This window comes from Onychomys torridus, chromosome 1 (genome assembly GCF_903995425.1).
Source record: "Onychomys torridus chromosome 1, mOncTor1.1, whole genome shotgun sequence".
NCBI lineage: Eukaryota > Metazoa > Chordata > Mammalia > Rodentia > Cricetidae > Onychomys > Onychomys torridus.
In genome coordinates, this window is record NC_050443.1 from 3525429 (window position 1) to 3552227 (window position 26799).

General features: G+C 41.7%; 1 protein-coding gene across 1 annotated transcript; it reads right to left on the reverse strand.

The window, feature by feature from the left end:
- Positions 1–628: 628 nt before the first annotated feature.
- On the reverse strand, positions 629–25772 carry LOC118575676 (NACHT, LRR and PYD domains-containing protein 9B-like). Its single transcript, XM_036176123.1, has 9 exons — positions 25505–25772; positions 19338–20922; positions 17547–17711; positions 16821–16985; positions 14372–14539; positions 11738–11908; positions 8035–8205; positions 6143–6313; positions 629–776 (listed from the first exon to the last, which is right to left on the reverse strand). The coding sequence occupies exons 1-9, from the start codon at positions 25770–25772 to the stop codon at positions 629–631; spliced, it is 3012 nt and encodes a 1003-aa protein (XP_036032016.1).
- Positions 25773–26799: the final 1027 nt, after the last annotated feature.

Sequence of the window (26799 nt, forward strand, 5' to 3'; positions counted from 1 at the left end):
TTTATCATGGTCTGTTATTCCTTGTTCTCCCTTTCTGTTCTTGATCCAGCTGGGATCTCCTGCTGTGGGGAGCACTTTTAACCATTGTGCTATCTTTCCAGCCCCTCTTTAAAGGAATAAAGGATGAACCTTAGGCCTGATTCCTAGAACTTTGAAAAACATATTTGAGATCACTTTTCCAAAAGTATGGATTCCTGATTTTAACTTTGGGGATTCTAGATATGATCTTCATGCTTCCCATTTTCTGCATTGTGATGTTGGTGTCATTTAGGTTCATGGCATGACCTACAGTTCAGGTGGCTGTTCACTGCACTGAGAACCACTCCACTGTAGACATGTCACCAACACGGCTCCCAACCAGAACTGTAAGAGAATCAGGGTCTGTTCACATTCAAACCCCAACACTAAGACACTCACTAAGGACTCATTCATGTTCTCAAACATGCTTAGAGTTTATTGAATGAATTTGTTATCTAAATATTGCAAAGTGGTGAGGGGAAGTATAAAGATGGATGGGGGCAGGACACTGTGAAAGAACAACCCTAGATTCAGCTACCAGTACCAGGTGTGCAACTTGGGACAAGGTACACGGGAGAAATGAGACAAAGGAAAAGCCGTTGTTTCAAAATCAGTTCTTGCTGTTCCATACCAGACGAACACCCCTCATCTCGCTTTCCTCTCTGACCCAGGGAAAATGTAAGATATCCAGTTTTTTCTTCATTTCCACAGTTTGCAGTAGTATCTGTGACTCCTCAGTCATTGCAGATTTGTCTAGCCTGGAGTGAAAAAGAAAGTGCTGTTTATTTTTATTACATTTACCTATTTGTATGTGTTTATATGGGCACATGCTACAGTGCACATGGGAAGGTCAGAGGTCAATTCTTGGGAGTCTATCCTCCCCCTTCTGTTATGTGGGTCTGGGGTTGTCAGGCTGGACAGCAAGTGCCTTCACCCACTGAGCCGTGTCAGCATCCCAAGTTTTGTTGACAATCACTTGCCTCTCTTTACCTCTATAATGACCTCTCTGTCACCCTTCCCTAGGAATGAAAGAGAGGAATGTACCAAGTGTGCAGAGAAGGCATGATTCTCTCCCAGAGAATAGGAACCCTCTCATATATATGTAGATGTCTATATAAGAATCTAGGGGTTGGGAATTTAGCTCAACGGTAGAGCACTTGCCTAACAAGCACAAGGCCCTGGGTTTGATCCTCAGCTTTAAAAAAAAAGAATCTATCAAGATGTTAAGATTGAAGTTAAAAAACATTGAAGTAAAAATGACTGTTTTCAGCCATTCATTGTTTAAATGCTTAACCACAATGATTATTATTCCTTATTCATGCATTATAACTTAATATACTGTTGGCTTTTCTCAAACTTGTGAATCCTAGTATAATGTCATTGTCACCAATCTCATAATCATCCATCTTAAGCCTCTCCCTTTTGTGTCCCTACTCACTCTCTATGAGACACTTAAAGCTTATCCTACATCTTAGCTCACCCATGAACATATCTGATGCTCATCTGTTCTCAGTCTGTTTCACCCATGCCATTATCACTAAGCTTATCTAAAAAAATAAAAATGACCAAACACTCATTATCTTTACACCTATATTTAAAAATCCATTTGTTTATTCTTTGTTAATTTAATATATATACAAAGTATTTTCCCCATTCTCCTCTGTGACCCCTCCACATTCCTTTTCAAACTTCATGTCCTTTTCTTCTCCAATAGCTCACTGAGTCTAAGTCGTGATGCCCTCAAGTATGTGGATGTAGGTGCATGCTCTGGAGAACATGCAACCTACAGGGCCCACATCCCTGAAGAAAACTGCCCCTCCTGCCCCTTGAAGCCACAAATGTCCCTAGCTCCTCAGCTAGGAGTGGGAGTCATTAGCCCCTCCTCTGTCTGTGCTGGAGTGTTGACTGGCTTGAGCTTGTGCAGGTCTTGTGCAGACAGCTGCCGCTCCTGTCCGTTCATGAGTGTACTTGCCTTGTCAAGTCTAGAAGAGGCTGGTGTGCACCAGTCCTGCCAAATTCTTATGATGTTTCTACCCCTTCTTCCTCTTCCTCAATGTTCCCTGAACCTTGGAAGTAAGGGACCACAACTCCCTTTAAAAAATAATGTCTTAAGAAGTCAACACTATTTGGTTAACTTTTTTTCTTGAAAAATTTCCTCTAGATTTTTGGGTATTAGTTCCCCTTGAATTTCACAAATTAAGATCAGAACATAGGTCTCTCTGATAGAGTACAGCTTGCTGTCTCAATTTTCTCCACCTTCTCTGCCTGCTTTTTTTCTTGTCTGATGTCCATAACTATAAGTCATGTCACCTTTAACTATAAAGTGTTAATACAGAGATCTGCCAGGCTCTTTTATATCTGCTGCCCATTTCAGCCCCTGCCTCTCCAACCTCCCCTTCAGTCAATACTGCCTCAACCACAGCCTTCTCACCACGATTTACCCCTGTGTCCACACCCCAGCCCTTCTCAAGATCTCATCCTTGCCTGCATGTTACTCTTTATAACCCTGATGTAGGACCCAAGTCAACAGGGCAGAGGCGTGAGCCATTTTTCTCACAGAATGTTCCTCAAAACATCTTCACAGGCACTCATATAATCAACCTGAAATAATATTTCATTTACATTGAGAACTTAAGAAACATAACCTTGATTTATAATTCCACACAGCAATTTCAGAACCCTTTCCAACTCTAGACTGGGACTGAACATTTATGGGTAATGTGTGTGTGAGGCAGTGTTTGTAATCACCTCAGCTGGGTGATTGTGTCTCCAGAAGACATGAAAATGGCTGCAGGCTCCAGGAATATATCGTAAGAACTCAGCTGGTTATGGTAAAGCCACTACCTGAAGGGGTCAAGGAATTCCTCCACAGGAAGCCAAATTCCAAGGAGTTTTTGGTGTTACTTGGCTTGTTATATATCAGCTGTATTCTGTTATGAAAATCATGTGTGCCTTCATAGTTTTCCCAATTGATTTTTCCCTAAGAAGGACTAACAGTATGGACTGATCACTCTTGGAGAACAGCCTCAGGAAAGGCTTTCTCTGGAATCAGACATCTCCCTTAGCCACTTTCAAGGACTAGCAGTAATAACAGTCCACATGCAAGTCTTCTGATTTAAGACAATTTCTATACCGCCTAGGTCAGGTGGACGTTAAATAACAGCTTTACACAATTTAGCTCGGACCCTCATTTCTTACAGCCTTACTAACTTTATAGACCTTTAACTCCTTTCCTAACAACTTCTGGGAATATTTAGATAACTTTCTGTGCTGACAACTATGCTCAGCCAGAACCCCAGTTCAAGCCCCCCTGTAATTATTGTCATTAGCATCATCTAGCCAGGTGTATCCCCAGATGGAGGAAAGTACCTTATTAGAGATACCTCTGTACTCTCTAAGAACAGACTTAAGCATCCAGGCTACCTGTTTGAGAAGACCTGCCAGATATGCCAATTAAGCTTATCTTCCTCCTTTCCTAAACCTTACCTCTAGTTCCAGATCTCCCTTTAACTATCACCAGAGGCATCTAGCTGTACACAGTTTGCCTAGTGACTGAGCACACACTTTCTCCCACCCTGCAGAAAAACGGTAGATAGCTTGGACAGATAGGAGCCACATGAAAAAAGAAGGCAGTTTTATTTTCTCCCCTTGACCTAGCAACTTATAGATTCTTAACATTTTCTACTAATCACGCTTAAGACTATAGTTGAGCACATAAAATCCCTCTTCTTAGATAGTACCCGAATTTAACTTTTAGTTAATGCATTCCTAATTGGCTACTTCCCTTTGGGGTTGCAAACAATAATTAACAGTTATTGCCTCTCTATGTGATTCTTATCACCCCTCCATTTGACCCTGGAAGCCTGGCTTTGCACTGCCAAGGGAATACTGCTTGTAAGTGTAGATATACCAGGACTTCCAGGGCACGGGAGGATGTAGAAGAGAAAAGAGAACGGAAGAACTAGATGGGTAAGAACTTGAGAGAAACAAACTGAGATGGGGAAGAACTAGACTTAAGGACTAGAAGACAGTACTAGAGGAATCAGATGGAAGATGAGGAAGAGCCAGATGGGGAAGTACTAGCTAGGTAAGAACAAGCTGAAAAAGACCTAGATGAGGCAGAGTTAAGATGAGAGAATTAAGATAGAACTTAGAGGGAGCAATAGATAAGTATAGAGAGAAATCAGGCAAGAAAGGAGCTGGGCACAAGAATAGAAGTGAAACTGTGTATAAAGGATGTTATGCCAGAGGAATTAAAGCAAGTGGACTATGGAGCTCGGTGTGCTGAGATTCTATTTCCCCAAAATAGTCCTTGCTGTTAGTAGTTCTCTCTCCTGAGCCACTGGGTTGTATAATATTGAGGCTGGTCCCTCAAATATTATACAAGAGAAAATGCCAAACTAAGTTGTGCCCAGTGGTATAACACAGGTATGGTAGTTATAGGACTAGCCAATCATTTTTTATTGGATTATGATGCCTGCTCCACAGGAGGTTTAATGTGTGTTTACAGTAAACATTGTCAAAATCCCATGGCCAAGGAGACCACAGACCCTAGAGGGAAAGCTACTGTGGTTCCCTTAAATGACCATGTTGTGAAATTGCCATGTAAATGTTTACATTTATACCTATAGATTTGCACTTCTCACAGCCTTGGTCAAAGAAGCCTTTTTTTTTTTTTGGAAAGAATTTCAGATTTACAGAGAGTTGTAAGGATGAGAAGACAGCAGAGGCTCCCAGTGCCACAACAGATATTTACCCAGATACTTGTCGAAGTGTCATTAATATTTTATCTCACTGCATAAACACAAATTGTATATGCATTTACACAAATCATAGGTAGTGGTTAATGCAGATTCACAACTGGTTGAAAGTGCTGAGAGCAAGTGGCTATGAATGAGCCATAGATGGGTCATTTATCAACCTTCCCATCCAAGGCTCATGGATGATCATGAAAGAAGGGGCAGATAGACCTTAAGAGCTGAGGGTGGGAAGAAGCACTATGAAATGCCATCTTTTAGACATGACGTGACCGTTTTATGCATCCACTCACAGGTGATGCTGAGGTTGCCAGCACAAGACCTGCATTCAAAATTCCAACATGGATAGGGGAGGGACTCTGAGCCCCTCCCCAGCAGAGGAGCTATTGGCAGTGATGACAGCTGAGTGAGAATGACTCTTAAGATCTGGCTGTTGGTAGGTTGCCCATGCCCAAGTAGATGACCCCATGTCCATAAACACATGGTCAACAAGACTTGGAGTCAAGGGGTTATTAGTTGGGATTGGAAGGTCCTGGGAGGGTTGGAGGTTGTTAGTGGGGGGTGGAATATGATCAATATACATTGTATACATGTATGAAAATTTAAAAGAATAAATAAAGTTATTATTAAAATTAACTTATGGGCTGGAGAGATGGCTCAGTGGTTAAGAGCACTGGATGCTCTTCTAGATGAGACTAGGGTGGCTCACAACTATCTGTAACTCCATCCCAAGGCATCTGATGCCCTCTTCTGGCCTTTTTAGGCCCTGAACAGGCATGTGGTGCATAGACTTAAATGTAGAGAAAACACTTATACACAACAATATTATAAAGACTAATTTTTGCATTGAAAATGTGTTATTGAGAGACCATTTAATGAATTACACAAAGTATACTATATATGTGAACTCATAAATATTTTATAACTTTTATTACCACTTCTTGTTTTTGTAAATGTTATATGATACCCACATATAAATTTGTTTATGTGTGTGTTTGTGTGTGTATGTGCGTGAGAACATGTTTTCCTTTTTCAGATTAGTTGACTCTATTTGCTATACTTCTAATATACACTATTTTTTTACAAGTATTATGATTTTATTATTCTTTAGAGTTGAATGATAATTTTTAAAAATAAGCCAAGTTTTTAAAAAAGATGTCTGATGATGTTTGGAGTAATCACCACCAGTGGGCGGTACACATGAATGGATAGAAATCAAGGATGGTTCTCAATGTCCTAGAGTACGAAAGTGGTCCTGAACAACAGAACATCCTAGCCTAGTCTCAACGGGGCTGAGCTTGAGCAAACCACCACTAAAGAGCTTGCTCTAAAGTTATTCCCGATCCTGAGAGACAGGGAGTACTCACCCCAGCACCTTTAAGTTACAGCTTTTGTGACTCAAAGCCTCACACAGCAGCTCCAGCCCATCGTGGTCGAAGGTTATCCAGTCGAGGTTCAGGCTAGTCAGTGTTTTACATGTGGTGAGAGCTGAGGCAAGGTCTTCACAACAGTTAGTTTTGAAATCATTCATGTCTAACCTGTGACAGGAAAAATACCAGAAAAAGAATGTGGTATTTGGTGCCAGTTTCAGGTTTCTGAGCAAACTCCTAACCAGCCCCAAATGTCCACAGTAAGTAAAAGCACTAAGCAAATGCAGAGTTCAAGGAATAGTGTTTTTATTATTTGAGAATTTCATACATGTAGACAATATGTCCTGATTACATTTGTCTACTACACACACTTCCAACTTCTCCCAGACCTCCCTATTTTACATAGCTCCCACTTGATACCCTTTTAAAATCCACTAAATCAGTGGTTCTCAACCTGTGGGTCACAACCCCTTTGGGGTTGAATGTCCCTTTTACAGTGGTCACATGTTAGATACCTTGCACATCAGATATTTACATTACAATTACTAACAGCAGCCAAATTACAGTTATGAAGTTGCATCAAAAGTAATGTTATGGCTGGGGGTCACCTCAACATGAGGAACTGTATGAAAGGGCTGTAACATTAGGAAGGTGGGAATCCCCTGCACCAAGCTCATTCAGCATTGCCATAGGTGCTTGGGTTTAGGCAACCAGGGCTACATCTCTGAAGAAAACTGATTCTTTTCCCATCAGCAGCCCAGGGCAGGGGCTTCTTGAGTGCCTCTGCCATCCAACCTGGAATTGTGACCCAGATGACTCATGCCAGGTAAGCTGGTGAAGAACCTGTGGCTGGGCATGCCATAAGCCCTAAGGGAAAACCCATTATTATTGCTTTGCTAAGGGGACATAACACAAAACTACCTTCTAAATCAGTCGTTCTCAACCTTCCGAATGCTGTGACCCTTTAATACAGTTCATGTTGTGGTGACCCCTGCCTCTGCTAAATTATTTTCATTGCTACTTCATAGCTATTTTTGCTACTATTATGAATCATAATGTAAATATTTGTGTTTTCCAATGGTCTTAGGTGACCCTTGTCACCTAAGGGATTGTGACCCACAGGTTGAGAACCATAGTCCTAAATGCTTATCATTATTCCTATATGTTAGTTCAGCTCTCAAGCCTCCTCAGAGAAGCTTCTTTTTGTTATGGACTGGTTAATACAGAGACTCATATCTGGTCCATGTTCTGAGAGTTGACTATAGAGTACTGAGCCTCAAATGAAACAGATACACCAGACCCACTCCTAAGGCTCGGGGAACATCACAGAAAGGGGCCAGAAAGACTCCAAGAACCAGATACTGTGGTGGGGGAGAACATGACAGGGAAGTTCCTCAAACTCACAGCAACTGTTGTCTGTACAAGGCCTGTGCATTGACATTTTTCTCAAAACTTGAGACTACGCTAGGTGGAATTCTTCTTAATCCTGTTGTCTTAGGGTTTACATCACTGTGAAGAGACACCACAACCATCGCAACTCTTATAAGGAAAACATTTCATTGTGGTGGCTCTTAGTTCAGAGGTTCACACCATCATCATCATCATGGTGAGACATGCAGGCAGACATGGTGCTGGAGAAGGAGCTGAAGGTTCTTACATCTTGATCCAAAGGCAACAGGAAGTGGTCTGACTCACTGTGTGTGGCTTGAGCATATATGAGACCTCAAAGCCCGCCTCTAAAATTGCACATCATCCAAAAAGGCCACACCTCCTAATCGTGCCACTCCCTTTGGGGGCATTTTCTCACAAACCACCACACCTATTTACCCTCTAGCTGTCCCTCATTGAGCTGGGGGCCCTTTCCACCATGACAGTTAGTAGAGACTCACCCAAGACACTGCAATTTACAATTAGGATTCCTCAGAGCTTCACATAACTGCTTGATGCCCGTGTCTTCTATGTTATTATTGCCCAGTTTCAGGGTCTTTAGATTTTTATTGCTAGTAAGGACATCAGAGATGCCCTCACAGCAGTCTGAAGTGAGAGAGCAACCAGGCAACCTGGGAAAACACACATGCAAACATATTGACTTACAAAGCCCAATCCTTTTGTTTTGGTTTATTAATTCTAATTTTTAGAACTTTATATGAACACTGCATCCACATCCTTCCACTTCTACCTCCAATTCTCCTAGTCCCCCCAAATTAATAATCTCTTTATTGTTACATGTATATATGTAATACATATGTATATGTGTATTCATGCATGAATACATGTACTTGCATATTTTTCCCATTTTTACATTTATTTATGTGTGTATTTGTTCACAGCATGGGGAGCATCTTCTACTATGGAAATCACAGGATGACATGTTTGAATTATTTCTCTCCTTCCACAGTGTGGGTCCCAGGGATTGAACTCATTAGGTCCCTTCTTGCTGAAACATCTTGGTGCCAAATGTAAAATTTTAATAAAAACATAAATTTTATTACTTCAGATCATGACTTTAGTATACTATTCTCTTTAACTTTGAAGACTGAAGACTCTAAGAGAAGAGAAATGGAATACATCAGATATAGTCAAGACTGAATAACTTCTTATCCCTATCTCAATTATTCTACACTCAATTGTGAATGAAGAACTTAAGTCCAAATGAAAGAGAAATAAAAACAAAAGACTATGCCTGCCTCCACAACTCAGTTCAGAAGACACACTATAGAGCAGTATGTTACCAGATGTCTTCAGATGAACACAGGAATGAAACCACATCCTGCTTGCCCCCGTCTTTGAGCACTGACTTTCTGGTCCCTAAATTCTTCTCAGTGATGTTGGGGGCCTGCCCACCAAAAGCACTTAGAATCAACTGCCTCACCTCCGAAGTGGGGGTTCTTGGTGTAGGCTTCATTTCAGTGGCTTGTGAAATGCAGTTGGATACCTAAGAAATGCTCCTGTCACAACTGGCTGTGACATGGAAAATGTTTAATTCATACCAACTTCTAACTCCCTTTACTACTCATTCTAAGGATTTTTTTCAATTATTTGATGCACATGCATATTTAACCTAAGTTCATTTAGCTTTGCTTGTGTGTACATGTGTCCAGGGGATAGGATAGCCCAGTAGAGCTTGTCCCTGGAGGAGACCCATTCTCCCTCTCTGTAGCCATTCATTGACATTTTCCTTTTGAGACAGGGTCTCATGTACCCAGTCTGGCTTCAGACTCATTACATAGCTGAGGACTACCTTGAACTTCACCTTCCTACCTCTACCTCCCAGTGCTGAGATCATAGGTATGTAGTTATCACACTTTTTTTTTTCCAAGACAGGGTTTCTCTGTGTAGCTTTGGTGCCTTTCCTGGAACCCACTCTCTAGCCCAGGCTGGCCTCGAACCTGCCTCTGCCTCCCAAGTGCTGGGATTAAAGGCATGAGCCACCACTGTCCAGCCACAAATGCTTTTTTTTTTAAAGCTGTGCTGGAGAATCAAATTCAGGGCTCTGTATATGCTAAGTAATTGTTCTACCAACTGAGCTACCTACATTCCTTATCAATGAGACCCCACCTTAACAGCTTGGCATATTTCCATTTACTTGAACCAGAACTGACCAAGCACTTCTGAAATGCTGATGATGCCTCTCCATCTGGGGTACCCTGCTCCATGCTGGCTCACTGCAATTCTTCTGCTATGATCTCTACATCTGGTGTTCCTAGTCTCATTCCCCCTGGTTAAAATAGAGATAGCCTGAAAATCAGTGGGGCTACCTTATTGCTGATTTCAGATTTCTGTGCAAATGTCATCAAGTGGTGAACATCTGCCAGTCTAAGATAACAAACATGTTCTCAAACTCTCCCTAAGCCTCAAGCTCATGGTCCCCATGGCGCTTTCAACAATGGTTAAGAAAGAGGTTGGGAGAGAGAAGGAAGATAATGGATGTAAGATAGGCGAGTAATGGAGAATGGAGATGAAGAATGTGTAGATGTTAATATAGATATTAGGCAGATATGTTAGATGTAAAACAAATATATCATAATTAGTAGATGATATATAGATTGATAATGGACAGGCGATATGCAGATGATGAAAAGAAGAGAAGGATGATATGTAAGTAAAGACAAAAAAACTTTAAATGGGAGAAAAGGGAGAGATGTTAAGTCCACAGTTGACAGATAATAGGTGGGTGGATATATGATAGGTAAACAACACACATACATAAACACACATGCATAGATTCACAACAGATGGAGTTATATCTACATATGGATTTATGCAGGTCTATATGTGTGTGTGTTAATGGTTCTCAAGCAGGGATAAATTTACCCTGCAGGGGATGCACATTGCATGTAGAGATATTTTGGTTTGCCCCACTAGGTCAGAGGGTGCTCTTGGCACCTCATAGATGTAGACATAGTGCCACAGCCCTCTTCAAATCACAGGACAGCCACCACAAACATGCCAACAGTATAAAGACTTAAAAACTGTGACATTTGCACACACAGTACCTTTGTGCCTTTATGCATACACATCCATCACCTCGATTCTGTCAGATGAGGATTATACTTAACGTTTTTAAAAATTTTTATTTTAAGTGCTCTGGTGTTTTGTCTGTATTCATGTCTGTGTGAGGGTGTTGGACCATCTGGAGCTGTGGTCACAGATAGTTGTGAGCTGCCATGTGTGTGTTGGGAATTCAACCTCAGTCCTCTGGAGGAGCAGCCAGTGTTCTTAACCTATGAACCATCTCTCCAATCCCTGTACTTAACCTTCTTATGCATCAGGAGAGGGGAATCACCTGCCTAGTTCCCACTGCCACTGAGGGTATTCTGGATTCCATCCAGTTCCAGCTCAAGAGCAGCATATAACACACTATCTGTCCTGACAATGCCTTTGATTGAGACCAGAGTCAGCAAGTCATGGAGCATCCCAGAAGAATCAGCCAGAATAATCACAGCCTCTTTTTCTCAAGTGGTGTCTTAATCTGGTTGGTCCACTCTAACAAAATGTTAGGTTGGATGGCTTGTAAACAATAGATGTGTCTCTTACACAGTTCCAAAAGCTAGAAATCAAAGATCAAGGTATAAAGCTGTTTGATGCAGTGTGTGGAGAAAGCCTGATTCTCTGGTTCACACATATACCTTCTTTTTTATTTGTGTCTGTTTATGTGCCTGTGTGAGTCAATGTGTACATGTTGGTGGGTACCCATGGAGGCCAGAAGAGAACACTGGATCCCTTGGTGTTGGAGTTACAGGTGAGGTGAGCCACCAGACATGGGTGTTCTTGGATCCAGATTCTGGCCCTCATGATTTGGAACAAGTGCCCTCAACCACCTCATCATATCTCCAGCCCTGTTGGAGTCTATATCCTCATGTGATGAAATGGTTGAGGCAGTTTCTGGGGCTTCTATCAGGGCAGTAATCCCACACATGGGGGCTCAATTCATGACCCAGTCACCAAGGGCTCCAGTTCTTAAGATAGTTATAGGCTTCACCACAGACTCTGCAGGGACACTGACATTCAGACAATTCTACCCTCCCACTTCCTTCTGAACACCAACATCCCAAACCACATTCCCCACAATGGATGAGAACACAGCCCTACCATAACTCCTGAAGGGTGCATGTTGGGTCCTTCAAAGCTTCACACAGAATGTTCACTCCAATATCTTCCAGGACGTTTGACCCCAGGTCAAGAAGAGAGAGGTATTTGTTGCACAAGAAGGCTTCGTAGAGATGGCAACAGACATTGAAGCTGAGACAGCAGCGTGACAACCTGCAGAGAGGGTCACACCAACAGCTCACTCATTGTCACAACATCACATGCCTCTGCAAAGACTGTCATGTTCTCCCTATACTGAACTTCCACTTTGCATGGAAACATTTTGAAATGGGCTGATGAGATGGCTCCACATGCAGGTAAAGGCCCTTGCCACCGAGCCTGAGGACCCTAGTTCAGTCCCATATGATGGAAGGAAATAATCAACCCCTACAAGTTGTCTTCTGTCCTCTATACATGTGTGAGTATACACACACGATGGAAACAGTTTCAAACAAAAGTTTTGAAAACCTGCGTTTGTAGATCACCATAGAGGTTTCCAAAATTGAATGATTTGTCAACTTACAAAACAATCAACTAATTCTTCCATCAATATCAGAAATTTACCATGTTGCAGAATCCTGCCCTCGTGAAATATCTTCCATTACGTTTTTAATTTCTTTTCGTTGTCCATGAGTGTGTATATGTCTCTGTGCAGGTGTACGTGGATATAGTGGTCAGAGGGCAAGCTCAGGTGTCACACTCTGGAGCACCCCCCGCTTTGAGACAGGGTCTCTCACTTTCTGGAACTTATTTATTAGACATGCCTGGTTATCCAGTGAGCCCTAGGGGTCCTGCTGTCTCCACTTCTGCAGTGTTTCACCACACCTGGATTTTTCACATGGGCTCTGGGGATCAAACTCAGGGCATCAGGCTAGAGTGGCAAGGGTTTCATCAACTTAGCTACTACTCCAGCCCAATCATGTCATTTTCTTTTAAATATTTTTCCTCAACCCGTTATTTGTGTGGGTTAAAGGCTAGTGTTTTAAAGACTAGATAATATTTGAGATAACTCATGCTTAATGCAGCTCTTTATAATTATTAGTCACCATGTGTAATTTAATTCAAGCTACTCTGTAATAACTAGTAATTAAATAACCAAATAATTTTGTTTTCTAATGTTATTTTTTTCTACCTCTCCTAAAATATCTTTCAACTTTTTATAGTACATATTTCTCCTTTTCTTTTACAAGTTTCACATCAGGACTGGAGACATGGTGTAGCATTTAAGATCACTTGCTGATCTTGCAGAGGACACGGGTTCAGTTCTAAGCACCCACATACCACCTACATAGTACTCACAAGCCTTCTGTAACCATAGTTCCAGGGGGTTGTTGACCTCTTCTGGCTTCTGCTGCTCATGCACTCACATGGTAGACAGTTAGAAAGTTCCACAAGTGCTGTCATATATCCAGCCCGGATCAAAACACAATGGCACTGAAGGTATTATATAAGACTATCTCCAAGGCATGTGCACATAGTGTATATACCATGCTAATAAATTTCACGTTCGGACTTAGGGACCATTACCAAGACTCACAATATGCAAATATTCCAAAGGAAATTTAAATGGAATTTGGGACATTTCTGGTCTATTCATAAGCAGTTCATGAAAAGAGATACTTAATCTGCTCTAGTTTTTTTTTCCATAAATAGATGTCGCCATAATGGTCAATATTCAATGCTCTTACATTTTATATACACATTCATGTCTGTAAGCTGCATGTGTACATACTACTCATGAATACTGGTCAGAGAGGACACAACTAGTTTTGTGTTTGTATAATCTTTCTCTTCTATGAACCCGGGTATCTTGGAGCACATTCTCCATCTAGAGGCCTTTGATTGATAGAGCAATAAAGTTTTTACTATGGCTTCTCTGGGACAATAGTCTGTAGTGAGTAGCTGTATGAGCCATGCCCTGAAGCACTTATCCTAGTGAGGCAGCTGTAGCTGTTACACCTGCCTATGACCTTGAGGTACCTGCCCCTGGGGGATCGCCTCCAGGGAATCTTAAGACCTAGGATGCACATATGCACTTGTCTCTTGGCTACCTCTTGGACCAAGCCATTCAGCATGGGACACAGCTCAGCTCTCCTAGATCCTACAATAAATCCCCTATGGTTGTGAGTTAACCTCCAAATAAATTCCTTGATCATTAAATAGACTCTGTGGATTGCTAGCGATTAGATCCCAATATTAGCCTGGTATTCTGCTACCATGAGCAACCAACCTCAACCTCATGGCAGGAGATAGTTTACAGTGACTTAGGTAAGATGGAGGAAGCCCTGCCTTGGAATGGAATTTTTTTCTTATTTATGTTCTCCTCTTGCCTGGTATCCAATCTCTTTCCAGGGGCATTATTACCTCCATAATAATCATAATCATTAAGTTAAAAATTATATATAAGGAATTTCAGAGCTAGTATTGCCTTGTCTAAAGTTGGTCTCATGGTGTATCTGTTTGCATTTGCTCCACTTGCTGATTTGGCAACTGAGGCATGTACAAGCAACTGAGTGTAGTGACACATCCCTTGTTCACATGCATTCCTTAGTGGGTATTTGACCATGTTTATGATGACTGCACCCATGTGCACAGTTCTGCAGTATCTCCAGGGCATGCTCTCCCAGACCAACTCACATCAGCGTCTCCAGGACACATCTTGGATGCTTCAGGATTTCACACAGTAACATCACTCCTTTGTTCTTCAAGGGATTTTCAACCAACGAGAGATGTTTCACCTTGCGGTAGATTAGGGAAGTAGCAATCATGCCACAAGCCTCACTTGAGATGTTACATTTCCCCAACCTACGTGTGAGATGCATGTCACAGGTTAGGAATAACATCTTCAGGTGATCTGTGTAAGCTTACCTATTGTTCAAAAAAATGACCCAGATTCTAATACTGTACATACCTGTCCACACCTACATCATAGACTTATTTAGTAAGTATAATTCTGTGACTATCATTGTGAATTATAGAGTTATACTGATTGGGAATAAGCCCAAGCCAGTGGTTTTCAGCTATGGGTGACTTTTACTCTGGGATCCATTTGGAAATGCTTGGTGAGGTTATGGGTTGCCACAAGAACCACTAGAGAAAGGGTGTTACTGGAATGTAGTGGATAGAAGCCCTGCCCTTTAATTCAGAGATAGAACCCATCACTAAAATATGGTCTGTAACCCAGTATGTCTGATTACCAATATCACTGTAACACACACACACACACACACACACACACACACACACACACACACACACACACGACTTCTTGAGTCCATCACAGTGATCCTTCCCTCCATATTTCAGTTACCAATTAGAAAGCCCATTGTGTTAGACCTGTGCTTCTGACATTATTAAAACCTGCTCCTTGTGTTTAACTTACTGAGGAGATCATAAAGCTTATGGGTTTTGTTATCTCCCTTGTTAGTTTAGTATATTCAAAAGATATGATGGAGGATAATACAAACAGATCACATGGTGTAAGATCTGGAAGGATCCCAAGTACGCAAACATTGCCTTATGGATGTAGAGTGCTCCAGATGGATATATTTGCCAAACTAGAAGAACCCTGGTTCTAGTATCATCCCATCACTGTGATAAAACACCCTGACCAAAGCTATTTAGAGAGGAAATGGTTTGGTTTACACTTCCAGCTCACAGTCCATCATTGAGGAAGTCAGAGCAGGAATCCGGATGCAAGAATCATGAATGAGCTGCTTGCTGGTTCTTGCTTAGTTAGCTAGACTTCCTATAAAGACCAGAACCATCCACCCAGGGATCCATGCCTCTTCATAGCAGACTGGGCCCTCTTATATTAATTAACCATCACAATAATCCCTCACAGACATGCCCGATCTGATAAAGAAATCACTGAATCAAGATGTTGTTAAGTCAAAGTGACAGTTAATGCAAAGCAGGATGAAAATGTTCCAAACTTTTTGGGATTTTTTTTAATGGAGTCTTTATCATGTAAACATGATAGGCTAACTCCAAACTAACATTCTCACTGAGGATGGGGGACGAGAATGACAATTACAGAACATGGTTCCAACTTGGTTCTTCTGGGGACTGGTCACTATGCAGCAGCCCACCAAAGACCACTCATGAGAATACAAGCTGATCCTATCACCTGGAGAACGCCAAGAGGTGGGATGCTTTGTGTCAGGAATCAAGGCAACAGTCCAAATATCAGAAGAAGTGATTCTGCCACCATCACTAAGCTCTCATGAAATGACAAAGTTTGTAATTCCTGTGCACAGCCAGAGGAAAAGACTGCAATGCTTGTTGCTCAGCACAAGCCACCATACTACAGTGCCAATGGTGATAAACTCACTCTGAGCTATCATGTAGCTTAAGAGCATCAGTACCTGGTCGACTTCAACTCATTCTCATGCCGTTTCCATATCACCCTGCAGTTTCATGACTGCCTCCTATTTTTTATTAGCCTCCTGTCAAAGGCCATGTGGAAGTTTTCCTTATGGATTGTTTCTCTGCTGGTAGTTTTTACAAGTGCTTCTGCATGTTGACCTCTGATTTCTATAGGTCCCCTGCCCCACATACTAAGTAATGAGTGTAGTACAATCCAGATATGCTATTATGTTGGTATCCAAGCCATTAGAAAACAAAGGAAGTCATCAAAATGCAAGGGGAAAATTTTCAGAAGGGAGTGGGAACCAATAGCACACAAGTGAGTGTGATCGAAGTACATTATAAACATGGGCAAAATGGCGTCATGGGGCAGCTGGAGAGTGGATCAGCAGGTAAGAGCACTTGCTGCTTCAACAGAGGACTGGAGTTCAAATTCAGGAACCCACATCAGGTAGCTCACAGCCCTCTCTGGCTTCTGAAGGTACCTACATACAGGGACACGGACACAGACACAGACACAGACACAGACACAGACACAGACACAGACACAGACACAGACACACACATTTTTAACAAAGAGAAAAAGAAACTATCATAATGAAACTCATTTTGTGTAACATTTGCTAGTGCAAATGAGAACTTTCAAAGATAAGCCTTAAAAGTGATTTTAAAAATAATTTTAATGAAACTACTGAGTGTAGACAATGCGCTGACTTACAGTAGCTCCTCCACTTTGCATGCTGGGCATCTCAGCACAGAGCACATATTCTCAACTACGTCATTGGAGAGACTGGTGCCATACAGGTTCACGGATTTCAGGTGAGGTAGTTGAAGAAATGTGTGAAATAATGCACCATCTCCAAAGTTAGTCATGAAGGAACACCTGTGAAATAAGGCCAAATGGCGAATTATACCAGGATGTGGGGGTACATGACAAAGCAACTTCTAGACATCCTCTTCCACACTTTGCCTCACATACCATGGTTGTTTGGGCATTCTAGTTACCCACGTCAGGCAGCTCATAATTTATTATAACTCTGACTCCAGAGGACCCAGTTCAGATGCACACATACATAGACACAATCAAAATAACCTTAAAAACTAGATTTTTAGTTAACATTCATTGCAGTCTCTAGAATATAATCAACTCCTGTTGGCTATGTACATGTACACACACACACACACACACACACACACACACACACACACACACACACGATGTATAAGCATTTACAAACCCCTATAAATCAGATATGTGTGTGTGTGTGTGTGTGTGTGTGTGTGTGTGTGTGTGTGTGACATAGAAAAACATCAGAGATGTGGCTCTTGGCTATTGCTTTTTCTACTTTGGATTTAGTTCTGCACTTATTTATGCATTAGTCTCCTCAAGGAAGAGACAGAATTTTTTCTATCTACTTAAAGAATGGATGCCTATCAAACTTACGACAAGCTTTGAAGTTTAAATGCAGTCAAAGGATTCTTAGAAGATGGATACACTGAGTCACAGAGACGACTAATGGCAGTTTCATTGAAATTACAGCTGTCCAGATCCAACACCTGCAAGTCCCGGAAAATTTTGCACAACATACTCCAATATCTTATTGCCTTTCTGCAATGAGATAACACATCATTATTCTCTGGTGCCTAAATTCAATTCAAGACATTCCTAAGATAGGCAGATTACTCCCAACTCTCTCAACAGGGCACACATGTTATATAGACATACATGCAGGTAAAAACACTTATATGCATTAAATAAAAATAAATAAATCTTAAAAAAAGGAAAAGGAGCACACAAGAGACAGAGACAAGAGAGAGAGAGGGCTCTGTGGGCTACAAAATGCCATCTTTTGGGCATGGTATAGCCATTGTGGTCTTAGTCCCACAAGAGCTATGGATACCTCCACTGCCTGCACAAGACTGGGCCTGTTACCAGTCAATCAGAAGCTGGGGAGAGCCTCACACAGCTCTCCCCCTCCCTGCTAACATAATGGCTACTGGTGGGTTCCCAGGGAGGAGCAGTCATCTCCAGTTTTGTACACACAAGTCAGTCTACCAGGGTCTAATGCACAGTTCCAAACCCATACACACACTAATAGCCCTAGTTAAACTCAACAGCTGACACAACAAAAAGACGTGAATGAGCTCATAAAGAAGAAGTTGGTGTGATGGGGTAGAAGGGGAACAGAATGGAGTAGAAGGTGAGAGTAACCAGAATGCATTACCTATAGGTATGAAATTGCAAATGAATACATTGAATAAAAATTATAATAAAGAAGCATGGCTTGAGATGAGGTGAAATAGATTGAGTCTTTGGGAGAGTCATTGTTAATAGCTACATATCACTGCTGAAGACAACCAGCCTTACTCTGTTCTCTAGGGTCGCCCCTTGCAGTGAGAAAACATGATTTCTATGTGAATTTGGGTAGATATTTGGGACTCCTGAGTGAGTAGCAAACTATGCCCAATACTATCACCAAAGATGCTACACATTTGAAAGATCAAGTATGAGCTAGCAGCCTAAAGCCAATGCAAGGCAAGTCAACTAGTGCAATGTAGTATGAGCAGAGCCTCAAACCAGACACGAGTTCCCAGAATCCTCTCCAGTGTAGGCACCAGGACACTAAACACTCTATGGATGAAGGAAAAGAGCTGGACACTGCAACAAAGCTACTCACATTTCCACCTCACAGCTGGCCTTGTCACAGGTTTGTTCTTTGTATAAATGGAGGAACTCAAGACACAACTTTTCAGGGCCACATAGCTCCAAATAGCAGTGCCAAGACTCAACAGATAGGCTTCCTGACTATGCCACCTAAACACTCAAGCACAGATGTGTAAGAACTTATGAAATGCCATGCTGGAGAGAGGGATCAGTGGGTAGGAATGTAGGCTGTGCAAACGTGAGGACCCAAGTTCAGATCCACAGCACTGACAACATAAAAAGCTGAGCATGGTGGCTTGAGGCTGTTGCCCCAACATTAGAAGAGGGAGACAGGTAGATCCTGGTATTCTGCTGGCCAGTTAGCCTAGTCAAGATGGTGAGCTTCGAGGTTGTGAGAGACTCTCTCAAAGGGTGAAGGCAGAGGGCAACAAAGAAAGCCACCTCACATCTTCCTCTGACTTGTTCACAAATTTATATGGGTACAGCATGCACACAAACACGTATAAAATTATGCATGGACACTAAGGCAAAACTGGAAGAACTGAGGACAAGCTTCAGAGTTGTACTTACCTTTTGTTGCATTCAAAGTCTTCTACGTTACACTCTTCTGGGTTATAGAATTCTGAAAAAACTTTGTGTTGTATATGCAGATGAAGTTTCTTTAATTTTTGAGATTTCAGCAGACCATATGTAGCCACCGACAATGTATCAACATCACTAATATCAACAGTCATTTCTTCAAATAGATCCATCACTTCTGTTTCAAAGCTTTCTTCCTGGTTGTCAAGTAGGCTCTCGAACAAACTGTGGGGATTCATCAGTTTCTCACTGCACTCTGCTTGACTCAAACTTCTAAAGCATTTGAGGATTTCCTGTTTTATCTCTTTGGATGGTATAAAATCAAAGTGTGGTTTCAGTATGTCGGTCACTTTTTCAGTGGCAATTCCAAACACAAATATCCCTGTCAGGAGCCATATGGTTTGGCCATGACCATAAACTTCTCTTAGAAGTTGGGGCAGGCTTCCAATGACAGGGTGAGGTGTGTCTTCGTCTTGTCCAAGGAAATAGAACAGGGCAGTGAAATATGACTGTAGTGTAGGATGGTAAAACATGAAGTCTTCACCTTGAGTACAGAGAAAATTCATTCTCAGCCACACTGCCTTCTCAGATTCCGATATCCCATTCCTCCTGAGATCCTCAGACTTGAACACAAATACCTGTTTCCACATTGCCTCTGCAGCCAAGGTACACAGGGTCTTTAATTGTGCTCTGTTCTGATTAGGTGGACAGTTGTCATACACTGATCTGAATGAGCTCACCATAAAGTTTGTGTAAATAGATGAATCTGTTATACCAATTAAGTTCATTTCCTCTTCCCTGTCCCATTGCCACTTTAAAGTACTACAGGACACCCAGCATATGTAAGGATTTTTGCACAAAGTGAGTAACTGTTGACTTGTTTTTAAATAATCAAAGACTTGTAAGCCTTTCTGGTAACTGGCAAAGAAGCACATACAATAGAACTTTGTGTTCTCATTGGTAAATCCCTGAATAGTTATCTTCTTTGGATACTGTAGCAAGGGATAGATTTTTGGTACACTTGGGTTTCCCAATTCAAGAAGCAGAGAGGATCCTGGAAGCATTACTTTCTGTAGCAAACTACTGAAGACAATTTGTGTGGGCAGCGTCTTCCCCCAGTCATTGCACAAGTTTGTCCTGAGTTCCAAGTCAAATTGCAGGTATTCAAGTCCCTCCAGGATAAACAATATTCTCTTTGGATCAGATATGACTTTGTCCAATGTCTCTGAAGACTCAGACAACTTAGTTAACATAAGCTCAGCTAAGTTCAACTCTGTGATATTGTTAAGTGTGATGAGAGAGATGAAGAATACATACTGAAATCTGTTCTGCCATAAGTTTCCTGATGCCCAGTCCAACATTGCTTTTCTTAAGAAAGTGGTTTTTCCTTTTCCTTTAGAACCTAGTACAACTGTAGTGACTGGTTGTACAGGACAATAAAATACATCTTGCAATGCCTTATACTGTTCTTCTATAGTTATTTGGTAGTTTTCATCATCCATTAGAACAAAGGTCTCATTGGACCATATATGTTGAAATGTAATCTTCATAATCTCTTTGTATGAACTTTGATTATCTGAGTTTGATGAAATCAGAATACAAGGCAATTAGGAATAGCATCCTCCTGAGAATGAATCACAGTTTTTTTCTTAAATACACGTCTAGTGAATGATCTACACATCTGGATAATCAGTGAGGCTATGAGTCCCAAGGAGAGAAAAGGAGGAGAACCACCCACCCCTTCTCCTGCAGTCAGTTTCCTTTTCCCTTCATCTGATATAGGTTTTTCTTCCTGTTACACTACAAATAAAGAATGGTTAGGCCCCACCCCAACTCAACCAACCAACCAGTTCTTTCTACACCCACACCTCTAGATAGAGACTTCTACTGTATGCAACTCTTTCTGTGCTTGTGAACATGCCTGGAAGAGTACTGACTCATGACTGATCAAATCCCTATGCTAAAGGGGGTACACAAATATTTCAGGGCCAATAGAGAAAGGAGGTCTTCAGAAGGGAGGGGTACTTAAAGCAAAGAAAAATGTGGGATCCCTCTAGAGTCAACTGTCTCCATATACTGGGCCCCTTCTCTACTTAAAAAAATCAAAACAAAACAAACAAAAAACGCTACAGTGCCAATAAACCTTACTTTCACTTTTCCTGGAACTCTTTCTTCCCTTACATTCTTTAATTCACAGAGGAAAACAACTCCAGCTAGCCAGTCTCATCTTGGTGCCCAACATGGGGACCAAACCCCAGACACTCAGTTGGTTGTTTTACCATATCCAGGGTTTTAACATATTTGATATATTGACTATAAAAGAATTATAACCAAACTGGAAACTCACCTCTGAGTAACAGTTACTATAAAGCATGAATTCTGGGTACTGCTTTCCAAATTTGCAAAGGGCATGGTACCTCCCCAGGACAAAATCCAGAAGTACTTCATTTGTACATAATTTCATGAGTTACAGCTCAGAATGTTGCTATTCAGTCTAAAACTTTCATACTTCCAGTAAGTCACTTACAAGTCATTCTATTAAAAATTTTCAGTTTGATGTACATGTTTGTAATTCTGTGCTCAGTCAAAGCAAGATTTGATTCAGGCAACAAGGCAGAGTGAAATGAGCTTCGGAGTTATAGGAGTTCAAGTCTGTGGATAACCAGTCAGTGTGTCAAGTTGTCCAGGGTTAAATCATACGCATCTCATCGTTTCAGATACATTAATGTACCTGGATCAATGTCCTAAGCCAAATGCGATTAATAGAAAGTGTTTCTCTGGTCATTCATGGGGATAGTTAGCAGGCAGCTGGCACATGATCAGTACCACAGGTTGATACTTTTCTGTAATTTCTGGCACCAGGCTTTCTGAGGGCAAGTGTCAACTGTCCTCTCTGAGATTTACTGGGACTTGTGTCACTGACTTGAATATTAGAAATGTTCAATAAGTTAAGAGCACTTGCTGCTCTTCCAGAGGACCTGGGTACAGTTCCCAGCACCTATACAGCCACTGACAACTGGCAGTTAAGTTCAGCTCCAGGGAGCCCTGCCCCCTTCTGGCCACCACAGGCACTGCATGCATGTGGTGCCAAAAAAAACTTTTCAAAAAGGAAAATTGGTATCCACACAGACTTTTGAATGCCATTAAATTTTTATTCTATTTTGAAAAAAAGAATTACTATATTCACACATTATGAAGTGTTGAGTGTTGGGCTGCCAACATGGCTCAATGGATGGGGGCACACAGGACCCACAAGCAACTCCAACAAGTTGTCCTCTGATCTCCACATGTGCCCAATTGTATACCCTCACAGATAAGGAAATACATAATATTGGTTGGAGTAGTAGGTAAGAGATTAAGAATGCATACTGCTCTTGCAGAGGACCTGAACTCAGTTCCCAAGTTCCCAGCACCCACATCAAATGGCTTACAAATGCCTGCAGCTATGCTCCAGGGGATCTGATGCCTCTGATATCCAAGAACCTACACTCATGGCACACATCCACATGGTGACACACACTTATAAACATAACTAAAAATAAATACAACTTTCACATATATTATTAAGAGTTTATGTGACTTGGTGGATAGACAAATATCAGGATTGGATTAAGTTTCCCTGCCACTTAATTTGAAACTATAAGGTCTAGATCATTTCTATTATGCCAAACTTGTGCTTAAGTTCACAAATTTCTCTTTAGTTCAGAAATTTCTCTCTTTCTGTGCCCCATCTGTGGCCCCTACTCTGTGTTTTTATCTTTCTAAGCAGGCAACAGATAACATCTGTATTTTTAAATTTCATCACTAAGAGGGGGAATCCTGTCATTTGTTGGAAAAAATAATGTCTTTCATTATTGCATAGCCCCAAACACTTACATCATTATGGCTGGGAAACCTTTTTATCAGATGAAAAGCCTGCACAGGTTCACAGAGGACAGACACATCAGTCATCCTAAGAGAATCTACTATCTGTCACATGCTGTCACACACTCTGAGTTTTATGTGGCCCTGAAACTTGCTTGTCATTGAGCGGAACTTGTCATGTGTGTAATTCAACCCTTCAAAAATGACCTAGGTGTAAATATTAAATCAAATGAATGGTTAACAAAAGAACATCATTACATCCCTGTGTGTAGCTAGGCAAACAGAAATCTCAGCTTTGTAGGAATTACTCTAGCTCTATGGCCCAGTCAGAGGCTTGCATCCTGTAAGTGCTCCTAGGGCAGCAGCCTACAGAGGACAAAATCTTAAGGTGACATCAGCTAGAATTTGTTCATCTTTAATCTAGTTTCTTCTTTTCCTTTCTGTTTTTAGAGACAGAGTCTTGTGCAGGCCAGAATGCTCACTGACCTCAAACTAGCCATGTAGTCAAGGCTGGCCTTAAACTACCAAACTCTCCTATGTGCCTCTGCATCTGAAGCAGTAGGAGGAGCTAGACTGCACTGCTGTGGTGGTTTGGATAAGAAATGTCCCCCATTGGCTGGTATGTTTAAAGATTTGTTCCCTAGTTGATGGTCATGTCTGGGAAGGCTTAAGAGGTGTGGCCTCGCTGGAGAAGGATGTTGCTTGGGGCAGCACTGAGATTTCATGGCCTCACCCTACTTCAGGTTCTCTCTCTGCTTCATGCTTGCGGTTGAGATGTGATCTCAGCTTCCTGCTCCTATCACCATGCCTGTGTGTTGTCATGCCTCTCTCCATGATGCCTCTCATCACTTTGGACTGATAAGCCAAAATGAACTCTTCCTCCATGAGTCACTTTTGTTCATGGTGTTTTATCACAGCAACAGAAAAGGAACCGAGACAATAACCATGCCCCATCATCCTCCACGTCTTATAGGCATGTGTCTACTCGGTCCTTGCCAAATTACTGGTATCTTTATCCCCATGAGAAAACAGGTGTAGTGAGATTGATTGTCTTGTTGCAGCTGACTAACCAACAAGTCACATGACTAAGGACCAGCTAAACAAAACACGCAGTTCCAGATTCACAGTCACTTTTGGTGGATGCTTCTGACACTTACAGCATTTGTTAAATCACAGTTTTGCTAAAGGATGTATGAACAACAGACAGATTGGAACATGGAGATAGTCTATGCATCTGAAATATGGGGCCATCTATTGGTAAAATATTCCCTCTGGAAGGATTGTGACATGCCTTCCACCTGGAGATAATCCAAGGTTGTACATTTGAGGTCTTCCTTTACCGTCTCAAGCAATTCACAGGCTATAGAGGTAAGGTGTCTGGGAAAGGGGATGAGGGCCTATTTTTAGTACTACATGTCTGGTCAAAAGGATGAGTGAGTACTATAATAGAACTCCATCTCAGCTGAGTGTGGCACTGCGTACCTGGAACCCCAGAACTCAGGAAACTGAGGCAGGAAATCATGAGTTCAAGACTAGTCTGACGGTCTATAGGGTGGCTCTGAAGTGAGACATTTTTAAAGACAGAACAAACAAAAGAGAGACAGAGGGAGAGTGAGAGAGAGAAGGAGGGAGAGAGAGGGGGAGGAATGCCATGATAAAGGTGTTGTTTTGTACGCTAATTTTAAAAAAGCCAATGAAAGGACAACTTGCTTGGTTAGCTGAAGAAGACGTTAATGTTAGGATCTGCCTTATTTGTGTCAATCAATCCTGTATTTTCTTTTATAGGCCATGGTCATGCACATTAGGACACCCTCCCCCACCCCAGTTAAAGGATGATGTATATAACAACCATTGGTTTCTTCAATGTAACCCTTTCTCCACTATGGGGACAGGCAGGCAATCAACAATGACATGACCTTCACATTATAGTTGTAGATTGCTGTTTCTGTGGGACTCCTAAGAGTGGAAGTTGGGATGTCTCTGACTCTTTTGCCTCCTCTTGGGACCCTTTGCCTCCTACTGGGCTGCCTAGCCCAGTCTTGATATGAGGGTTTGTGTCTAGTCTAATTGTACCTTATTATGCCATGTTCAGTTGATATCCCTGGGAGTCCTGTTCTTTTCTGAAGGGGCAGTGGATCTGGGGGAGATGGAGGTGTGGAGGACCAGGAGGGAAGGTGGGATGGGAAACAGTGGTCGGTATGTATTGTATGAGAGAAGAATAAACTAAAAAATAAAAGCAGCTCCTATGTGGCGAACTTTCTCCATGTCTCCCCTTTCTCTCCATGCTCACTTACCTGACTTCAGTTTCTGAGCCATGATTGAGAGGTCTGCCCGATTGACCTGGACAAACAGGGCTGATAGTACCTCCCACAGATACCTTAGATAATTTCTGGTCAACAGCACTATTAGGTCTGCTTTTGAAGCCATCTTAATCATAGTCCAGGGGACTGGTGTGGCTTTATGTTCCTCCAATACTTTCCTGAGCAGCTCTTTAAACATCAGGAACTCTGCATTACTTAGTTTTTGCAGGCACTGAATCATCTTCACAGTAGATTCATCCATCTTGGATGGCGAGCTCAACTTCAGAGGTTAATAAATCATCCAAACCAAGATACAAGTAACACCTGGGCAAGAATGACATGAGAAGTCATGTCTTAACTTAAAAAGTCTCAAAACATTGATGTCATGCATTCCTTCAGATATAGGTGGCTCATCCTTCACCCATTCACTTAATGCATGTTAATCTAGCATTAAAATGATCCTTATGCACCCAGTTGCTGGCTTGCAGACAGGCCTCCTGTGGGAAGGCTCCCTGTTCACCAAGACCGTGGAGCAGCAGACCCTGCAATCTACACGCCCTGCCCCCATTTCCATCTGCCTGAGACCCCAGCCACTTCCTGAGGCTTGGAAACCAACCCCCAGCTCTATCCAGACCTAGAGTTCTATCTGTATCTAGAGAGAGAGGAGGAGATGGGCAGACATCAAGGCAGAAGTACATTTAACAACATAAAGAGCAATCCAGCAACAACAGAACCTAGCCCTCCTCCAACAGCAAGACCTGAACATCACAAAGTGGAAGAAGCAGAAGAAAGCAACCTTAAGAATAACATCATGAAGATAGAGGCCTTTCAAGAAAAAGTGAAATGGAGGAAAAGATCAACAAGTGGAAGAAATCAATAAAGAAATTGAGAAAAAGACAAACAAAAATTGGAAAAAATAGAGGAAAAGACAAATAAATTGGAAGAAAGGAATAAAATCCTTAAAGAAAACCATGAATAAGCAATTAAACAGGTGAGGGAAACAGTTCAAGACCTGAAAAGGGAAAGAGAAACAATGAGGAAGACACAAACAGAGGGAATGCTGGAGATAGAAAACCTGAGTAAATGAACAGGAAACATGGATGTAAGCAAACCAACAGAATACAAGATATGGACGAGAGGATCTCTGGTGTAGAGGATACAATAGAGGAAATAGATTCGTCAGTCAAAGAAAATACTAAAGCCAAAAAAGTCATAACACAAAATTGTTAGGGACCAAGATGTCAGGAACCAAACATGAACCATGGAAAGTATTAGCTAAACCAAAGAAC

What these genes read in the sequence shown, in the direction of transcription:
- LOC118575676 (XM_036176123.1), bottom strand. Translation starts at nt 25,772, where the DNA reads ATGGATGAATCTACTGTGAAGATGATTCAGTGCCTGCAAAAACTAAGT. An exon ending in TGCAAAGTGGAGGAGCTACT is followed by an intron (nt 14,540 to 16,820) that starts GTAAGTCAGCGC and finishes TCTCACACGTAG; the next exon opens with GTTGGGGAAATGTAACATCT. An exon ending in TGTAACTTAAAGGTGCTGGG is followed by an intron (nt 777 to 6,142) that starts GTGAGTACTCCC and finishes TTTTCACTCCAG; the next exon opens with GCTAGACAAATCTGCAATGA.